The sequence below is a fragment of the Mustela nigripes genome, chromosome 10, assembly GCF_022355385.1.
Source record: "Mustela nigripes isolate SB6536 chromosome 10, MUSNIG.SB6536, whole genome shotgun sequence".
Lineage (NCBI taxonomy): Eukaryota > Metazoa > Chordata > Mammalia > Carnivora > Mustelidae > Mustela > Mustela nigripes.
In genome coordinates this window covers 23,349,971-23,369,204 of record NC_081566.1, presented here as the reverse complement: position 1 = coordinate 23,369,204, position 19,234 = coordinate 23,349,971, and the positions used below count along the sequence as shown (strand labels likewise).

General features: G+C 49.9%; 1 protein-coding gene across 1 annotated transcript; it reads left to right on the top strand.

Annotated features, from left to right (window-relative positions):
- The first annotated feature begins 970 nt into the window (after positions 1 to 970).
- Positions 971 to 18,620, top strand: TOR3A (torsin family 3 member A). The gene is made up of 6 exons (XM_059412824.1): positions 971 to 2,269; positions 3,419 to 3,532; positions 4,384 to 4,649; positions 6,340 to 6,518; positions 17,156 to 17,280; positions 17,719 to 18,620. The coding sequence occupies exons 1-6, from the start codon at positions 2,017 to 2,019 to the stop codon at positions 17,967 to 17,969; spliced, it is 1,188 nt and encodes a 395-aa protein (XP_059268807.1). The 5' UTR covers positions 971 to 2,016; the 3' UTR covers positions 17,970 to 18,620.
- The last annotated feature ends 614 nt before the right edge of the window (positions 18,621 to 19,234 follow it).

Genomic DNA, 19,234 nt, shown 5'->3' with positions numbered 1-19,234 from the left:
ACATGTCAAGTGTAATTGGAGATAAAGGCTTGATTTTTACTCAGAGATTGTTTTCAGGGCAGAGAAAGTTCGGTCTGCCTCCAGCCGGGGTTGAGAAGAGGTTCGTGGCAAAGCTTGGTACCATGTTGATGACCTCAGTATAGGTTTGTGTGCCCATTTTTCTCTTAGCCTTTGTTAAAATGCAGATTTTGATTGAGTGGTTTTGAGGCCTGAGATTCTGCCTTTCTAACAAGCTCCTGACCACACTTCAGTAGCCTGGAGAGGGGTTTGCCTGCTAAGGAATCATGGCGGCCTGTAGTTTTCACAACAGCCTATAGATGTCTCCATCATCCATGAGTTCTCGTTCCTAGACTTGGAACCAACTGCCTCCAAGCCCTGAGAATGAAATGTTTTATTGAAATCTGAGGTTTGTCTAAAAACTGGTGTTTGGATCCATTGTTTCTGTGTGGAACTAACAAAGGTGAAGAAAAAAAAAACCACGTTTACTTTTACTCTTAGGGAAAAAATGTCCTCTTGAAATTAAGAACTTTCCAGCTGCCTACTTTATTTGCCACTAAATGCTAAATTCAAATCAGAACACTTCAGAAATTAGCAGTTAGTCCTACATGAAAGTTAACAGTAAGAGTGTTATTTTCACAGTCCCAAAACTTGGGTTTTTAAAAGAAACCAGTGTTACTATGAGTAATTTTATCACCATAAATTCACTTGTAAACTGAACGAGCTTATGGCCCCCAGTCAAGTGACTGTTTTATTATGCCATTTTCTAGATGGGGCATCAGGCCTAGGGCAAATAATACCCAGGATCACACATAGGAAATGGTAGAGGCCCTACTGGGTTGGCATTCAGGCTCATTCACTGATTGAGTTCATGTCTTCAATTTCAGGATAAGCATAAAGGTGTGTTCCTTGTCAAGGGTCCGTGCCAGGTTTCTCGGGCTTGTCTGCACATGGAGCAGGGCTGGGGAAGCTGCCCTGTGGGAGGTTTGGGCTCAGTGTTGCCATCACTCTGAGTGGCGGAGACCTACAGTGTGCCGCAGTGTAACTGTGGTGGTGTCTTAACGGGTGCTCGGGGGATTTCTGCAGCTGTTCTGAGAGGGCAGATGTGGGGAGCTGTTGAGGAAAGAGCACACGGTTTGCTGAGTGATCTGAAAGACTGGACACCGTGAGGCCTGGCGTCGGGGTTCACCTTCCTGCCTGCAGAACCCAACCTCAAAGCCACCGAGCCTGTGCCGTTCATGCGTCGAGTCCCACGACCTCTAGACAGCACCTTGTTCCAAGGACAAGAGAGCCCCGCGAGGCAAGTGGCTTCCGTCACTCGGGTGATTCTGAAAAATGCATTAAGGTCTTCTGAAATCCGACAAGCAGGTGGCAGGCTCATGCTGTGGAGACCAGGTCCCGGAGGAAAGGCGCCCTCAAGTCCTGCCAGTGCCATCTGAGGAGCGGCTCGAGGTAACAAGCACTTGAAAATTGCCAGCGTAGCCAAGAGAGCGGACACAGTGTCGCCGAACTTCCCTCAGTGGAGTCCCCCTGACGGGGGTTTCCAGAAGCCGAGCATCTCCAGCCTGGCGCCCTCAGGCCTCCGCTCTCCGCGGGCGGACTCCCAGCTGTGGAGACCTGCTGCTGCCTGCAGCGGTTTCACTTCCCGGGGCGGAGGAGCTCCCCGCCTCCCCAGGGCCTCTCTCCACCCCGCCGCCCCGGCTCCGGCTCCCGGCGACACGCTGCGAGCTGGCCCGGGGCTCATCCGCCGCCGGGGCAAGGCCTAGACGGAGGCCTTTACCGGGCCGGCCTCCACCGGTCCCGGGGCTGCCGAGGGGACTCTCCGAGTGGCCGCCCCTCCTCAGGCTCCCCAGAGAAACGCCCAGCCGGAAGCAAGCCCCGGCGGTGGGCGGTGCCTGCGGGCGGCCCTGCGGTGCGCTCGGGTCGCGGGCCTGGACCTGGGTTCCCGCGGCGGCGCCCATTCCCCCGGCCGCACCCGCCCGCCGCCCCGGCACCACCGAGAGCGGCGGCGGGAGAGCCATGCCTTGCCTGCGCCTCCGCCTGCCGCTGCTGCCGCCGCCGCTGCTGCTGCTGCTGCTCCTGCCGCTCCCGGGCGCGCCGGAACCAGGCGACGATGCGAGCCAGCCGGACTGGGCCCAGGAGCCCCTCCGCGGCCTGCGCGAGCGGCTGAGGGCGGCCGCGGCGCTCTCCCGACGGTACTGGGCGCTCCTGCGCTGCCGCGTGTGGCCCGAGGACTGTGAGCGCGCCGAGAAGGCTGGCGCGGGGCTCCTGGGTAAGAACGGCCGCCCGGGGTCCTTCGGCCGCGTCTCGGGGACTGGGGATTTGAGGGCGGCGGGGGGACGTGCGCCGGCCCGGGAAACCGGGGGCCAATGTCCCGGCCGTCGGGCCGCGGCCATCAGGTAGGCTCCCTGGCTACCCGCTCTTCCGCCCCGCCTGGCCTCGGCCCGGGCTGCGGGCAGGGGCGCCTCTGGAGACCGGGCCGCATCCCCGGCCTGTATCCATAACAAGGTCATCTCCTTCCCCCGGATGCACCCGGACGGGCCCCGGGGCTGCCGAGGGGACTGGTTGGGTGGCTGCCCTGCCCTCGGCGCCAGTCCTTGACCCCTCCAGACAGCTCACACTTCCTTGAGTCTCCCAGTCCACCATCGAGCTGCTCTTCCCCGCCGCCTTCTGGGATTTCAGCAGAGTCCCGGGCTGCACACGACCCCAGTACCTTCTCTCTTCTGCTGCTGAGAGCCCCGCACCTGCGTTCTGGTTCCCGCTAGTCAGTGACAAATTCTGCGCCGGGGTTATCTGTCACATTACTGTTATGGACCAGATGCTCTCTGAGGCTCCTTGCAGTCTGGGTCGAAAATTCCAGGTCCCTAATGCTATTCTAATGATAGTCCTACAATGGTACTGTGAACATTTTTCATTGAAATCAAAAGATTTCGAAGTCCCAGTGATTGGGTTTTGTTTCGTTGTGGTTTTGCTAGTGCTGGGTATGTTCAAATTGACATTTGACAAAAGAATTGAGAGATCCTTGGGGTTGGCTGTAATCACATCGCTTTGGAATTCACAGCAAGTAGGCAGAATGAGCATCACCAGCTGCTGTTGGTCTCCCTGCTAGACTGGCACGAACTCCTTGTGGGCAGCTCTGGCTTTCTTACATTTCTGGCAAAGGCATTCTGTGTTGAACAAATCAAACCTTTGCCAGAGCTGTATTCATAACAAGGACATCGACTTCCTCCAAGCTGGGGGTGCCCCCTCCAGCTCATTCCCTGGCCAGGCACAAGCCAGGCCCATGGAAGAACAGTGCGGAGCAGCTCTGGAAGGAGGACCAAGGACAAGAAGAACCTCTCTGCTTGGTTGCAGGGAGACCATGTCTACCTTCCCCATGGCCCTGGGCTCTGTCCTTGTCTCACAGCTCCTTCTTTTCCAGGCTGGAGCCTTCCCCTGTTGGGCCAGCAGTACCTGGACATCCTGACCTCGTGGTACTGCAGCTTCCAGGCCTGCTGCAACAGCGGGGACTGCAGGATCTCCAACAACTTCACAGGTAGCACCTTGCATGGCCCTGAGGGGCTGGGGATCTTTGGGGAGGAGAGGCAGTCCAGGGGGAATGGCTAGGGTGAAGGCACCCTTCATTGTCCTGCCCACAGCTGACAGTATAGCCTCCCTGTCTCTGCTGGGACTCCCAGAACCCCTCTCCATACCCTGTGATCTCGTGGCTGGAAGGAAGGCAGGCCTCACAGAGGACTTTGAACACACTAGCCACCTTTAATAAGTGTTTGCTGAACTGAATTTATTCACGTGAGGTTGTCTCCATAAAGCACTTAAGGGTTCTCAAAATCTCTGGGTGGGAGCAATTTCTTGGGCATGGGGATGGACTTCCTCCTCCAGACAGGACTCTGCCAACCATTCCTTTTTTTTTTTTTTTTTTTTTTTAAGATTTTTAATTTATGTATTAGAAAGACCTCTTGTGCTCATGCAGGTGCACGCACAAGTGGGGAGAGGGGCAGAGGGAGAAGCAGACTTCCCTTTGAGCAAGGAACCCCTAGGGGGCTTGGTCCCAGGACCCTGAGATCATGACTAGAGCTGAAGGCAGATGCTTAACTGACTGAGCCACCCAGCCGCCCTCTGTCAACTGTTCTGGGGTGTCTTCAGGACCTTCAGGGTGATTCCCTTCCCTCTCTAAATTCAATTTTTTTTTCTCAAACTCTTCAAAAATGGCCCTTGCATCCCTTTGGGCTGCAAGGTCTGTCCAGTGGTTTCTTATTCTGAGGCCAGATAATCCCCACAGCACCCCCTCAGAGATGTTCAGAGGGGCTCAGTCTCCCTGCTGTCATTGAGCCTAGGGGAGACCACATCTGTGCGACCTCACCATGGCTGCCTCTTTCCCCCTCCCAGGCCTGGAATCGGACCTAAGTGTGCGACTGCACGGCCAGCATCTGGCTCGGGAGCTGGTCCTGACCACGGTGAAGGGCTACTTAGAGGTGCCCCAGCCAGGCAAGGCCCTGGCCCTGTCGTTCCACGGCTGGTCCGGCACAGGCAAGAACTTTGTGGCGCGGCTGCTGGCAGAGAACCTGTACCGGGATGGGCTGAGGAGCAACTGCGTCAAGACATTCATCGCCACCCTACACTTTCCTCACCCGAAGTACATGGACCTGTACGAGGTGAGGCCGGGCAGGACTGGGGGCCTGGGCCGGTGGGACGGGAACGAGGCTCTGACAACCTGAGCAGCAGCTTCTGGGATGGGATAGAAGGCCTGAAATCAGCCCTTCCCTGCAAGGAGGTGGCCTCAGAGAAGCCTGGCTATGGGGGTTGGTGGCCCTGGTGACACCATTCCACAAATATCAGGCCCTGAGCATGTGGAGGAAAGACTGATACTCAAACACCGTGCATCTTGAGCTCTGTCTCCTTATCACCTGCACCCCGAGCTTAAACAGAGGATCCAATGTTGGTTGTCTGTTCTTGAAGTAGTGGGAATTTTGCAGGAAATGTGGAACAGAGAAAAGCAAAAACTTGATCAGAATCTCCACACACAGACACAAGCACAGTTCACATTTTGTTGTGCTTCCTTCGAGTTTTATGTCATTGTGATTAACATTGGACAGAAAGTTGCAGATCCTGCTTTTTTGGGAGGATGGGGTACAGGGAGGGAGAGGGAGAATCTGAAGTCGGCTCCACGCCCAGCATGGAGCCCATCACAGGGCTCAATCTCACAACCCTGAGATCATGACCTGAGCTGAAATGGAGAGTCATATGCTTCACAGACTGAGCCACCCAGGTGCCCATATCCTGCCCACCCCCCTTTTTAAGGAGGCATATCATATAAGATTTTCCATATCTTCCCAAATCACCAACAAGTAGTGGGACAAAAATTGTCCTTGCCACTCTGCTCTTGTGGGTTTCTTCCATTTAGATATGTAGTATTTCAGATAAGCCAGATGATGAACAAAATGTCATGTCATTGCTGCATGACCTCTGTCTTTGGCTTTCAGTTCTGCTCTTTGCAGTGTGTTAACCTGGGAAGATTACGTAAGTTTCCGAGGATAGAGATGGTTGAGTCAGCTGCCGTTTCAGTGCAGTGTTGGAGGGCAGAGGTGAAGTGTCCTAAGGTCTGGTGACTGGTGGCTGGTCTACCAGGGCTTCGCAGAAAGAACAAACCGGCTTTGTGGCAGAACTGCTGTGACTCTCCGCTTACATACACACACACACACACATTAGGGAGATGGGTCTGAGGTCAGAATCTGGGAAGGCCAGAGGTGGATGGAGGGGGCCTCTGCTGACAGACCCACCTGTTGTGGACACTGGCCCTATTCTCCTGGTGAAGACTGCAGAGGGCTTTCGACTCTCTGGCTAGGGGTGGGGTACCCCAAGGGCCAGTTGGCTGAGTCCCAGACAGGTCCCACCCAGGTTTCTCCCCTGAGGTCTCAGTCTAGCCTGGGTACTAGTGAGCACCTGCTCCCAGGAGTTCAAGAAGGGGGACTTGGCCACCTCTGGGCACGTGAACCTGCTGTGCCTGTCTCCCCAATATTAGAGCCTGACTCCTACCCCAAGTGAGGCTGACTGATTCCTTCTGGGATGGGACCTCACCGTGGAACACATGAGGCAGGTTGCAGGCTGGGGCCTGTTTCCAAGGCCTGGCCAGCCCTCTTCCTCCACAGAGCTCAGGGTGCATGAGAATCTCCTGGGAAATTCATCAGAGGTGTGGGCGCTAGCCCCACCCCCAGAAGTGTGGATTGGCAGCTGGTGGGAGCCCTTGATGCATTGCAGATGCCAAAGCATGGCCTTAGGGCTGGAGGATGAGTTTGGGCCTCCCCCTGCTCCCCAGCTCCTGTCAGCTCCCTGTATTCCGTGCAGGAGAAGCTAACAAGTGAGATCAAGGAAACACAGGAGCACTGCCACCAGACCCTGTTCATCTTTGATGAGGCTGAAAAGCTATATCCGGGACTGCTAGAGGCCCTTGGGCCACACCTGGCACAGCAGACCCCCAAGAACCACAGGGTCGAGTCCCCGAAAACCATCTTTCTTTTTCTCAGGTAAGGTCTGAGGAACAGTAGTCAGGAGGGCTGGAGGAGGGGAGGGAGGACTTGGCCCAGGTGCCTCTTGGGCCAAGCTTGGGAGGCAGCTGATGGGGGGAGGGGAGGCTTCCGTGCTCCCCTGGGCCGCAGACCCTTCTCCACAAGGGAAACCAACACACACTCCAGCAGAGGAAACAGAAGCCTCGCTGCTTGGGTGGTAGCAATGGTGGGGGGCCATAGTCTCCCGGGTCCTGCCCTGATTCCACCACTGAGGCACCTGGGAAGACTCTGCCTCCCACCCCTCCCCCACCACCACTGGCACGGGTGATGAGGAAGAGCAGCTGTCCCTCGTCTCTCCTCCCCACCCCTGTCCCCCATGGCTATCTTAGGGTTGTGAGGCTCTCCTCGGACTCCCTAGAATACCTAGCCTCCTCAGGGAGAGACAGCTCATACGCCAGGCCTCCCCTCCTAGAAGGGCATTTTGGGGATTTGGGGTCTTTTTTATTGACCTATAATTGACAGCATAGTGTCAGGTGTGCAACATAATTCACTAGTTGTATATACGTGTATTGCCAATGATTGTAGTAAGTCTGGTTAACACCGTCATCATACATAAGTACACAGCTTTTGTCCTGTGATGAGTGCTGTGATCTGCTCCCTCGGCAGCTTTCAGGTCTTCCATGCGGTGTGACCCACAGTAGCCACCCTGTGCTCTGAGCCCCCAGCCTTACTCGTTCCTCACCGCCACTGCCTTTGGCAACCAGCCGTCTGTTCTCGGTATCTGGGAGCTTGGTTCGCTGCTGTTCTTGTCGCCAAGAGTCCACGTATGAGTGGGATCGTACAGAATTTGTCTTTCTCTGACTTACTTCATCTCACATGCTGCTGTCAGGGTTGTTGTTGCAAATGGCAAGATTTCTTCAAGTTTTATGGAATTTTATAAATAATACTGTGTGTGTGTGTGTGTGTGTGTAGCACATTTTCATCATCCATCAGTGGGCACTGAGGTTGTTCCTGTATTTTGGCTAATGTAAACAGTGCTGTAAAGAACATGGAGACATGTATATTATCTTCTTGAGTATTTTCATTATCTTTGGATAAATCCCCAGAAGTGGAACTGCTAGATCATAGATAGGGTGATTTTACCTTTTGCTTTCTGAGGAACCTCCATAGTATTTCCCACAGTGGCTGCACCAAGTTACGTTCCCACCCAGGGCACAAGGGTTCCCTTTCCTCCACATCCTCAGTAACATTTGGTATTTCCAGTCTTTTGGTTGTAGCCGTTCTCACTCATGTGAGGTGGTATCTTATTGTGGTTTTGATTTGCATTTTCCTGATGACACTGCTGTTCAGTGCTTTTTTTTTTTTTTTAAGATTTTATTTATTTATTTGACAGAGAGAGATCACAAGTAGGCAGAGAGGCAGGCAGAGAGAGAGGAAGGGAAGCAGGCTCCCCACTGAGCAGAGAGCCCAATGTGGGACTTGATCCCAGGACCCTGAGATCATGACCTGAGCCAAAGGCAGCGGCTTAACCCACTGAGCCACCCAGGTGCCCCTGTTCAGTGCTTTTTCATCTACCTGTTGGCCATCTGTATGCCTCCTTTGGAAAAACATCTAATCGGATCCTCTATCCATTTCTAATCAGATTATTTTTTGTTACTGAGTTGTATGAGCTCTTTATATTTTTTGGATATTAACCCTTATCAGATACATGATTTGCAAATATTTTCTCCCATTCAGTAGGTTGCCTCTTCATTTTGTTGGTTTCCTTTGCTATACAGAACTTTTTAGGATGTAGTCCCACTTGCTTATTTTTGCTTTTGGTGTCACATCCAAGCAATCATTGCCAAGACTGATGCCAGACAGCTTACTGCCTGTTTTCTTCTAAGACTTTTACGGTTTCAGGTCTCACATTTAAGACTAATCCATTTGTAGTTAATTTTTGTGTACAGTGTGAGGTAGTGGTCCAGTTTGATTATTTGGAATGTGGCTGTTCAGTTTTCCCAACACCATTTATTGAAGAGACTGTCCTTTCCCCATTGTCTAGTCTTGGCTCCTATGCCATAAACTAATTGATCATATGTGCATGGGTTTATTTCTGGGCTATTTTGTTCCAAGACACAAAAGATGTATGTGTCTTTTTACGCCAGTACCGTACTGTGTTGATTATTGTGGTTTTGTAATATAGTTTGGAATATAACTCTCATACTGTGAGTCCCTTCTTAAAAGACCATTAAGTTTTCAAACCAACACATTTGTTGAAAAAAAATTTTTTTCCTCACTATAGAATATACCCTCCCCAGTGGCCATCAAGCCACCTATCCCTCTTCCCTCCACCTCCCAGCAGCCCTCAGTTTGTTTCCTGAGATTAAGAGTCTCTCATGGTTTGTCTCCCTGTCTGGTTTCATTTTTCCCTCCCTTCCCCTATGATCCTCTGTCTTGTTTCTCAAATTCCTCATATCAGTGAGATCATATAATTGTCCTTTTCTGACTGACTTATTTCGCTTAGCATAATACCCTCAAGTTCCATCCATGTCATTGCAAATGGCAAGATTTCAGTTTTTTGATGGCTGCACAGTATTCCTCTGTGTGCATGTGTGTGTGTACATACCACATCTTCTTTATCCATTCATCTGTCAATGGACATCTGGGCTCTTTCCATAGTTTGGCAATTGTGGACATTGCTGCCAAAAACACTGGGGTGCAGGTTCCCCTTTGGATCATTACATTTGTATCTCTAGGGTAAATGCCCAATACTGCAATTGCTGGGTTGTAGCTCTATTTTCAACTTTTTGAGGAACCCCCATACTGTTTTCCAGAGTGGCTGCCCCACTTGCATTCCCACCAACAGTGTAGGATGGTTCCCCTTTCTCCACATCCTCACCAGCATCTCTCATTCCCTGACTTGTTCATTTTAGCCATTCTGACTGGTGTGAAGTGGTATCTCATTGTGGTTTTGATTTGTATTTCCCTGATGCTGAGTGATGTGGCGCACTTTTCTGTGGGTCTGTTAGCCATTTGGATGTCTTCTTTGCAGAAATGTCTGTTCATATCTTTTACCCATTTCTTTTTTTTTTTTTTAAGATTTTATTTATTTGACACACAGAGATCATAAGTAGACAAGAGAGGCAGGCAGAGAGAGGGAAGGAAGCAGGCTTCCCACTGAGCAGAAAGCCCAATGTGGGCTCCGTCCCAGGGCCCTGAGACCATGACCTGAGCTGAAGGCAGAGGCTTAACCCAGTGAGCCACCCGGGGGCCCCTACCCATTTCTTGATTGTATTATTTGTTCTTTGGGTGTTGAGTTTGATAAGTTCTTTATAGATTTTGGATACTAGCCTTTTATCTGACATGTCATTTGCAAATATCTTCTCCCATTCTGTTGGTTGTCTTTTGGTTTAGTTGACTGTTTCCTTTGCTGAACAAAAACTTTTGATCTTGATGAAGTCCCAGTAGTTCATTTTTGCCCTTGCTTCCCTTGCCTTAGCGCTATTTCGAGGAAGAAGTTGGTGCAGCTGAGGTCAAAGAAGTTGCTGCCTGTGTTCTCCTCAAGGATTTTGATTTTGATGGATTCTGATTTTGATGGATTTTGATTTTGATGGATTCCTGTCTCAAATTGAGGTCTTTGATCCATTTTGAGTCTGTTTTTGTGTGTGATGTAAGGAAATGATCCAGTTTCATTTTTCTGCATGTGTCCGTCCATTCTTCACAACACAATTTGTTGAAGAGACTCTCTTTTTTCCATTGGACATTCTTTCCTGCTTTATCGAAGATTAGTTGACCATAGAGTTGAGGGTCCATTTCTGAGCTCTCTGTTCTGTTCCATTGATCTGTGTGTCTGTTTTTTGCCAGTATCATACTGTCTTGATGATGACAGCTTTGTAATTGAAGTCTGGAATTGTGATGCGACCAACTTTGGTTTGCTTTTTCAACATTCCTCTGGCTATCCGGGATCTTTTCTGGTTCCATATTAATTTTAGGATAAGTTATTCCATTTCTTTGAAAAAAAAATTGGTGGTATTTTGATAGGGATTGCATTAAATGTGTAGATTACTTCAGGTAGCATAGACTTTTGCACAGTATTTCTTATTCTAATCCATGAGCATGGAATGTTTTTCCATTTCTTTGTGTCTTCCTCAATTTCTTTCATGAGTATTTAAGTTTTCTGAGTACAGATTCTTTGCCTTTTTGGTTAAATTTATTCCTAGGTAGCTTATGGCTTTGGATGCAACTGTAAATGGGATCGGCTGTTTCATTTCTCTACCGTCTTGTTGGTGTATAGAAATGCAACTGATTTCTGTGCATTGGTTTTATATCCTGACACTTAATTCCTGTAGGAGTTCTAGCAGTTTTAGAGTGGAATCTTTTGGGTTTTCCACATAAAGTGTCATATCATCTGTGAAGAGTGAGAGTTAGACTTCATTGCCAATTCAGATGCCTTTTCTTTTTGTTGTCTGATTGCTGAGGCTAGGACTTCTAGTACTATGTGGAATAGCAGTGGTACCAGTGGACAGCCCTGCCGTGTTCCTGACCACAGGGGGAAAGCTCTCAGTTTTTCCCCGAGAATGATATTCACTGTGGCTTTTTCATAGATGGCTTTTATAATACTGAGATATGTACCCTCTGTCCCTACACTGTGAAGAGTTTTGAACAAGAAAGGATGCTGTACTTTGTCAAATGCTTTTTCAGCATCTATTGAGAGTATCATATGGTTCTTGTTCTTTCTTTTATTAATGTATTGTATCACACTGATTGATTGTGGATGTCAAACCAACCTTGCAGTTCAGGAATAAATCCCATTTGGTCATGGTGAGTAATCCTTTTAATGTACTGTTGGATCCTCTCGGCTAGTATTTGGTGAGAATTTTTGCATCCATGTTCATCAGGGTTATTGATCTGTAATTCCCCTTTTTGATGAGGTCTTTGTCTGGCTTTGGGATCAAAGTCATGCTGGCCTAATAAAATGAGTTTGGAAGTTTTCCTTCCATTTCTATTTTTTGTAACAGTTTCAGGAGAATAGGTATGAATTCTTTTTTAAATATTTGGTAGAATTCCCCTCGGAAGCCTTCTGGCCCAAGGCTTTTGTTGGGAGATTTTTGATTACTGCTTCAATTTCCTTGCTCATTATGGGTCTGTTCAGGTTTTCTATTTCTTCCTGGTTCAGTTTTGATAGTTTATACATCTTTAGGAATGCATCCATTTCTTCCTGGTTGTCAAATTTGCTGGTGTATAGTTGCTTATAATATGTTCTTATAATTATTTGTATTTCTTTGTGTTGGTTGTGATATCTCCTCTTTCATTCATGATTTTATTAATTTGGGTCCTTTCTCTTTTCTTTTTGATAAGTCTGGCCAGGGAGTTATCAATCTTATTAATTCTTTCAAAGAACCAGCTCCTAGTTTTATTGATCTGTTCTACTATTCTTTTCGTTTCCATTTCATTGACTTCTGCTCTGATCTTTATTATCTCTCTTCTTTGGTTGGGTTGAGGCTTTATTTGCTGTTCTTTCTACAGCTTCCTTAGGTGTAGAGTTAGCTTGTATATTTGTTTCTTGAGAAAAGCTTGTATTGCTATATACTTTCCTCTTAAGACTGCTTTTGCTGCATCCCAAAGATTTTGAACAGCTGTGTTTTCATTTTCATTTGTTTCCATGAATTTTTTTTAATTCTTCTTTAATTTCCTGGTTGACCTATCCATAGCAGATTCTTGCTGCACTGCTCCTCCTGGAGGAGGAAGGTGAGTCTCCCTAGATCTGCTGCTACTTGTTGACTGTGCCTCGGATCATGGTTGATGGTAACCCTGAGCTGAGACCTCACTCCTAGGCTCCGTCTTGGCAGCCAGTTTCTCTGCTCTTATACCTGGGAGCTCTGTCACACTGGACACCCCTGGTGTTTTAATGACCCCACAGGTCCTGAGACCACACTGTCCCTAAGAGGGCTCCACTCCCCACTTAGCCTCTGGAGCAACATCCTTCAGTGGAGCCAACTTCTAAAAGTTCCGATTCTGTGCTCTGCTGCTCTGCTGCTTGCTGGGAGCTGGCCCCTCCCCACCGTGGTCTACCTTCCCATGTATCACCTCGGATTCACTTCTCGATATGTCCTACCTTCCAGAAAGTGTTCGCTTTTCTCTTCCTAGAATTGCTGCTCTTCTTCTCTTCCATCTCCTGTTGAGTTTGTAGGTGTTCAGAATGGCTTGCAACTATCTAGCTGGATTCCTGGGACCTGAAGAAATTTAGGTCTCCTATTCCTCCACCATCATATTTATTTAAAATTAAGTACAGGGGCACCTGGGTGGCTCAGTGGGTTAACGCCTCTGCCTTTGGCTCAGGTCTTGATCCCAGGGTGCAGGGATTTGAGCCCCACATCGGGCTCTCTGCTTGGCATAGAGCCTGCTTCCCCCTCTCTCTCTGCCTGCCTCTCTGCCTACTTGTGATCTCTGCCTGTCAAAAAATAAATAAAAATCTTTAAAAAAAATCCTTTAAAAAAATAAAATTAAATTAAAATAAAAATAAAATTAAGTACAAACTATCCTTGAAAATTCCCAAGGTTGACCCAGTTGGAGGATGGTATCCCACTAAGTCCAAAATGGCCTGTTCTTTCTCCAGCCTTGGAAGGTCAGTTTCTTTTCTGATCACGAGAGGAAGTCACTGGCTCTAAGCTTAGGGTATGATGTGTTGAATGAAAAGCTCTTGCTTTCACCTGTGCTGAGATGTACCCTGATCATGCAGGACTCATCCCTTAGCCATTATATGTTACCTGTTTTGTTTGCCTGTATGCTCTGGAAGTGGTTTTGTAAAGAATGACTTGAGAAATCAGCTTGTCCAATCCTATCTTTGTGGCGGCTCCAACTGGGATAATCCTGACCAACGTCTGTTAGAGGTCAAGTTTGGGTTCCTGTTGGCTCAGCCTGAAATGCTTCACAAGCAAGTTCTTGCACTCAGAGTGGAAGGGTTACCCATTGCTCCCTCCCCCTCAACCTACTTCTCACCTTCCACAGGCCCATACTCCAGCTAGGGGCTTTCATTCAGTTTTGTATGCACCTTGTGAAGGTAGAGAAATAGGGAATCTGGATTTCCATCCAGCTGGAACGTGTCAAGGTGCCAGGTGTGGAGGCAGAGCTTGTGTCATTGTGGACCCACAAGACGAAACCAGCTGGAACTTGGCCTGTTGGGATTTCAGTGTGGTGATGGCAAGCCCTTCCTGTTCTATGATTAAGGCTTATGGGACTCAACTGTGCACTGTGGAGGGGTGCAATGCTGGGGGGCGGTGCTCCCAAGGGGATTTTTTTATTTTTTATTTTTTTAAATATTTGAGAGAAACTAAGCGAGAGCACGAGCATGCTGAGGGACAAAGGGAGAAGCAGACTTCCTACTGAGGAGGTTGCCCAACACCAGCTCCGGGACCGTGACCTGAGCCAAAGGCAGACGTTTAACTGACTGAGCCCCCCAGGAACCCCCCCTCCCCAAAGGTGATTTATAAAAGAAAAGCAGAGAGAGAATCTGACCTTTCCCTGACTTGAGCTGTGATGCCAAGGTGCTGCCCTTCCTGGCAGTTCTCAGCTTGGAAAACCCTCACTCTTGCCAGGACCAGCATTTCCTAATGCGACCCAGGTGAACTTGGGCTCTCAAGGCAAACATTTGCCTTTGTACTATTTTGGTCATTGGCCTGCGGGCAGTGCCCTAGTCCCCTCTAGCCCTGCCCTTTCCCTCAGTGACCGGCCTCTGTGCACTGTCCGAAGCCAGGCAGTCACCAGGGAACAGCCATGAGGCTGGGGTGGTGGCTGGGCTTGGGGAGAGAGCTGCTGGGGGAAAAGCCGCCCTGTGGGGCCCACACTTGCTAGGGATGGAGAGGCCGTGCCAGCCCTCCAGGAGGAACCCCCTGGGAAAGACGCACACCTGTGACAGGGCCCACGAGGACATGGTGTCCAGTTCTGGTGTCTTCAGGGCAGGCCTGGACCCAGCCTAGGAGAGTCCATGGAGTTTGACAGGCCTGGGACCCGACCCAGAGTCCTCAGGCCGGCCAGGCTGACTGTGCTGCTCCACACCAGCCTCACCCCTGCCCCCATGTGTCCAGAAAGCAGCACTTTTAAACCCTGAAGGTTTTCAGGTACACACCTTCCTCATTTTGCAGTGGGATTGTGGCCCAGTGAGCTCATTGTAAGTTGAAAATGTATTTAACACACCTAAGCTACCAGACATTATGCTCTGCCTAGCCTGCTGTAAATGGGCTCTCAACATACACATTAGCCTACAGGTGGGCAAAATCCTCCAACACAAACAAAGCCTGTCTTCTGACCAAGTGTCATCTCATGTAATTGGCTGAAAGCCACATGGACGGAAACAGCGTGGTTGCGCAGATGTCACTGGCCAGCCCCTGTGAGCGCACAGCTGCCGCCGGGCATCACAAACCAGGTCTGTACCGTGTGTGTCGCTAGCCCAGAAGATCGAAGTTCAGAGTGAGATTTCTTCTGAATGCTTACTGCTTTCGCACCCTTATCAAGTAGAACATTCCTAAATTGGGGACTGTCTGTATCCTAGGGATGGGTTGGGAAGACCATATTTGAGTCTCTGGATTTGATGCCTGCGGTGGCCTCATCCATGTGCTGAGTTCTTTTGTGTTTGAAAGGAAAGCAGGGCTGATTCAAACCGTTGGTGAGAACAAGTCACATTTGGTGAAGGCCAGCAGTGTAATCACGAGAGAACTCCTAACCGTGTTGCTTGCTTGCAGTGAGGTGCGAGGGGCGTCGCAGTCTCCCCTGTGCCGGCGTTAGTCAGAGCAGGGGAGTCCTGGGCACCAGGCTTGAGGGCCTCCACTAACACAGAGGACTTTCACCTGTCCCTGCCATTCTAGAAGATGTTCCTGGAACAGGGTTGCGGAACTCTGGAGATCAGAGCTCTGTCCTCAGTGAATCAGTACAGTGAAAGGGTGATTGATGTCTCTTCGGGCTGTTGTCAGGGAAAGAAGAGGAAGGACTTTGAACAATTAAAAGAATATGAATATAAATTGTTCATGGAATCAAAGGTCCTGTAGAAGTGTGTATTTGTTGACCAATGAACCTAAGGTGACATAAGGGGGCAATCTGAAATTGGCCAATTTTCTTATTTTACAAATGAGGACACTGAGGCTGAGAGATAGTAACAGAGTGTTTACATCTCTTTAAGAAACACTTAGCAATTAGGGTTGGGGTTTAAGAGTTCTGGAGAGGCCTTTGAAGTCCCCTTCCTTTGAAGTTTTAGAACTAAAGGCTGGGAGGAGGACCTGTTGTCCTGGCCCAGAGCCAGGGGAAGGGCTGGGCTCCAGAGGGGCCTTCAGACCCCTCAGCAGCTGCGGACCTGGGATGATGTGGAGAACAGACGTGCTCCGGGAAGGCCCCAGCTCTTTAACAGAGCGATCCTGGGGCCAGAGGGACAGCCCTGAGGAGCTGAAGACTAGGGCAGGTGAAGAGAGAGAGGGCCCAGTTGTCTGTCTGAGATAAAAGCCGTCCATTACAAAGAAAAAGAAGACATGGGCTGTGAGGCAAAACAAGAAGAGAAATTGAGAGAGATGGAAATGGTGTAGACAAATGTGCAGACGCCACAATTCGTTAAATAATGTTTACTAAGCAGCAAGCATGGTAGTCCCTGTTCCGGGGACTGGATAAGTGCCCCCCAACTCCTCTCTCTGGCTGCCTGCCCTCCAGGCAACCCGTGTCCACCTCCCCTTGCCCATGGGGAATGCGGGGTGGGGCAACCCCTCGGCAGGGGACAGTTCTTGCCTCCATTGATGGAATCATGGCCGCTTGCAGCGTGTGCAGAGAGGACCTGGCTAGGCCTTCCTAGCCGGTCCCTCCCATTCCCTTCTTCTACATTCACACCACTTGTCAGCAGCTGGGGGACAGCAGGCAGCTCCCGACAGATGCTTGTGTGTTTTGATGACTTCCTTTCCCTCACTTCTCACATCTATCAGTCACAAGGGCCTGGCAGTTGGGCCTCCTAAACTAATTCTTCAGTCTTTCTATCTCTATACATGGACTGCTGCAGAAAGTTCCCGCCCTGCTTTCTGTAACAATACCCTGCCTCTTCAATCCAACCTCTGTGGCTCTAGAATGACCTTCTTAGGAGGTAAAGCAAATCAGGTAACCCACCACCCTGCACTCCCAAGTACATACCCCTTCAGTGGTTCTCTTTGGTTTATAAGCTGACTTCTGTGTGTGTGGCAGACGGTAGCCTCCACCTGCCTTCGGGGCTCTGCTGCTCCCGGCCCCAAAGCCAACAAGCCCTCTGGTCATCCAGGCTGGGACACACGCTGCCTGGTCTGGAGATCACTGACGGGTCTGTTTGTACTCAGAAGCCTCATCCTCCCTCTTCAGGTGCTCCTCCCTTAGCACCTGCCACTCAGTCTGGAATCCTAAGCCTCCTCTTCCCTACAGAGGTCAAGGGAAAGTCCGACATCATTCCATCTCTGTGTGCCTTGCCCGAGTGGCGTGTGTGTGTGTCAAAAGGGAGTGAGGAGTGAGGCAGGAAGACAGTGTCTTCTGTGTGACTCTGGGTTGTGACAAGATCTCCTGGACAAGGAGAAGCCCCTTGACCTCCATTCTTCCAATCACTAATGCACAGCCTCAGTGGTCCGTATAGCTAAATATAAAAAGAATAAAATGTGTTCACAAGCTCTTGTTTCTTTCAGTAACCTTGGAGGCAATACCATCAATGCAGCTGTCCTGAATCTGCTTCAGGCCGGAGGGACCCGGGAAGAAATCAAGCTGGACCAGCTGGTGCCCCAGCTCCAGGCCGAGATTGCAGAGTCCACGGGTAAGTAGCTCCTAGCCTCTGGGGACAGCTTGGCGGGGGGGGGCCTCTGGGCTAGGATGTGGGCTCCTGAGTGGGACAAGGCCCAGAGGATATACCTCACAACACCTCACAAGAGACGGTCTAAGAAAGCTAAACTCCTTTTTCTGAGAAGGCTTTGATGGTAGTTGCCCCAGCCCTGGAAACCCAGGCATTGGCTCTTGAGCAAGAGTGTCTGTGAGCTCAGTGGTTCACGCCTCTAGCTACCTCCTGCTTTCTGCTGTGAAACAAAACCATAAACCTGCACGCAATGATTTGGAGTTAGCGGGGCACATTTTCCCTCAAAGGAAACGTGGCTCTGTAGTTCCTGACATGAGCTTTAGGGCTGGGGATGGACACTTTAAAACTCCAGCTGGGGTCAGCCCCAGGATGGGCACCATGTAACTCTGGTCTCCATTTCAGACACTGGCTTTGGCCACAGCTGTCTTGTCAAGGAAAATCTGATTGACTTCTTCATCCCCTTCCTGCCACTGGAGTACCGCCACGTGAGGCTGTGTGCACGAGACGCTTTCCTGAGCCAGGGACTCCCGTACACAGAAGCAGCCCTGGACCAAATTGCCAAGATGATGGTGTATCTCCCCAAGGAGGAACAACTCTTCTCTTCTCAGGGCTGCAAATCTATTTCTCAGAGAATTAACTATTTCCTCCCTTGAGGGCTAGAGGAGGACTTCCTGCAACTGCCTGCCTTTCACCAGTGGGACCCTATGGTGGGTCACAGCACTGTCTGCGACTCTAAGGGCAGGAGGGGTAGGCTGGCCTCCATCCATCACTGACACACAAAACGTGTAAAAAGGAAGACCTTAAATCAGAAACAGAGCCAACACTTTTTAATCACTTGGTGCCTTAAAGAGCCACATTCCAAAACGTGGGCCAGGTGGTTGGAGAAAGCCACAGGCCAGATTGAGTCCCAAGGCCTCGCTAGCATCTCCACTCTTGCCTGCAGATGCCTGGACTTGGGCGTTGAGGCTGGAGGTCACAGGGTCCTCCCTGACAGGGAAGGGAGAATCAAGTTCTGCTTAGCAGCTGCCAGGCTGTGCCTCAGGTGTAAAGGCTGGGGGCTTAGCTTTCAAGTTGTTCCAAGAGGGAAGCTGAGCAGCTTCTGTCTGTGAGCAGATCAGGAGAGAGCCTCAGGCTAAAGGAAAAGTACACAGAGGAATAATTTTTTATAATATATATGATGTCAGTGGAGGTTAAGACTTGCTCTCTTAGATTTAAAAGAAAAATTTAAGTAAGGCGCTTTGACATGGCTGTGTCACGTGTAAAGATTAAAGTTTGTATTTTTCTAAAACCCTCTCTCTTACTGAGACCTGGTCCTCGTGCTCACTCACCAAAACTCCGAGTGGGCGGCGGGTGCTGGCGGACGGGGTGACCCCAGCTCTGCCAGGTCACTTCCCGTCACCTCATGCAGCGGCCAAGCTATTACTAAAGCCTCTGACTGAAGAGCCTCTCACAGCATCGTGCTCCTGTACGTGGAAACACCACTCCCGGGCTCCCAGCCGTAAAAAATCTTCATTTTTGAGGTTAGAATGGCCATGTATAAATGCGAACATTGTGTTTCTAGACACAGGGGATGTGTCTTGTGTCTTTTCCCTGCTCTTCGTTCTTTTGCTTTTCTGGAATCACACACAGGTCTTTCTCTTACTTTTGTCATCACCTCAAGTATCGCCTCTTACTTAAAACCCTCCCCAACCCTCTTCCGTTTAGCCCTGGAAAAACAAAGCTTCGGGCTCTCTCCCATTGAGCACTTGACGGCACTCATTTACACACTGTCTCAAGCTCAGGGAGTACCTGCAGCCTGAGCCACATTACCTTCTCAGTGTGCAAACAGGTGATTGAAGGGACTTCTCACTAACCACAGGATAAAAGCTCGGCTTCACTGCACAGTAATATGGGCTGGGTATGTGGTTGCGGGGGGGCA

What these genes read in the sequence shown, in the direction of transcription:
- TOR3A (XM_059412824.1), top strand. Translation starts at nt 2,017, where the DNA reads ATGCCTTGCCTGCGCCTCCGCCTGCCGCTGCTGCCGCCGCCGCTGCTG. An exon ending in AGTACATGGACCTGTACGAG is followed by an intron (nt 4,650 to 6,339) that starts GTGAGGCCGGGC and finishes TATTCCGTGCAG; the next exon opens with GAGAAGCTAACAAGTGAGAT. An exon ending in ACCATCTTTCTTTTTCTCAG is followed by an intron (nt 6,519 to 17,155) that starts GTAAGGTCTGAG and finishes TGTTTCTTTCAG; the next exon opens with TAACCTTGGAGGCAATACCA.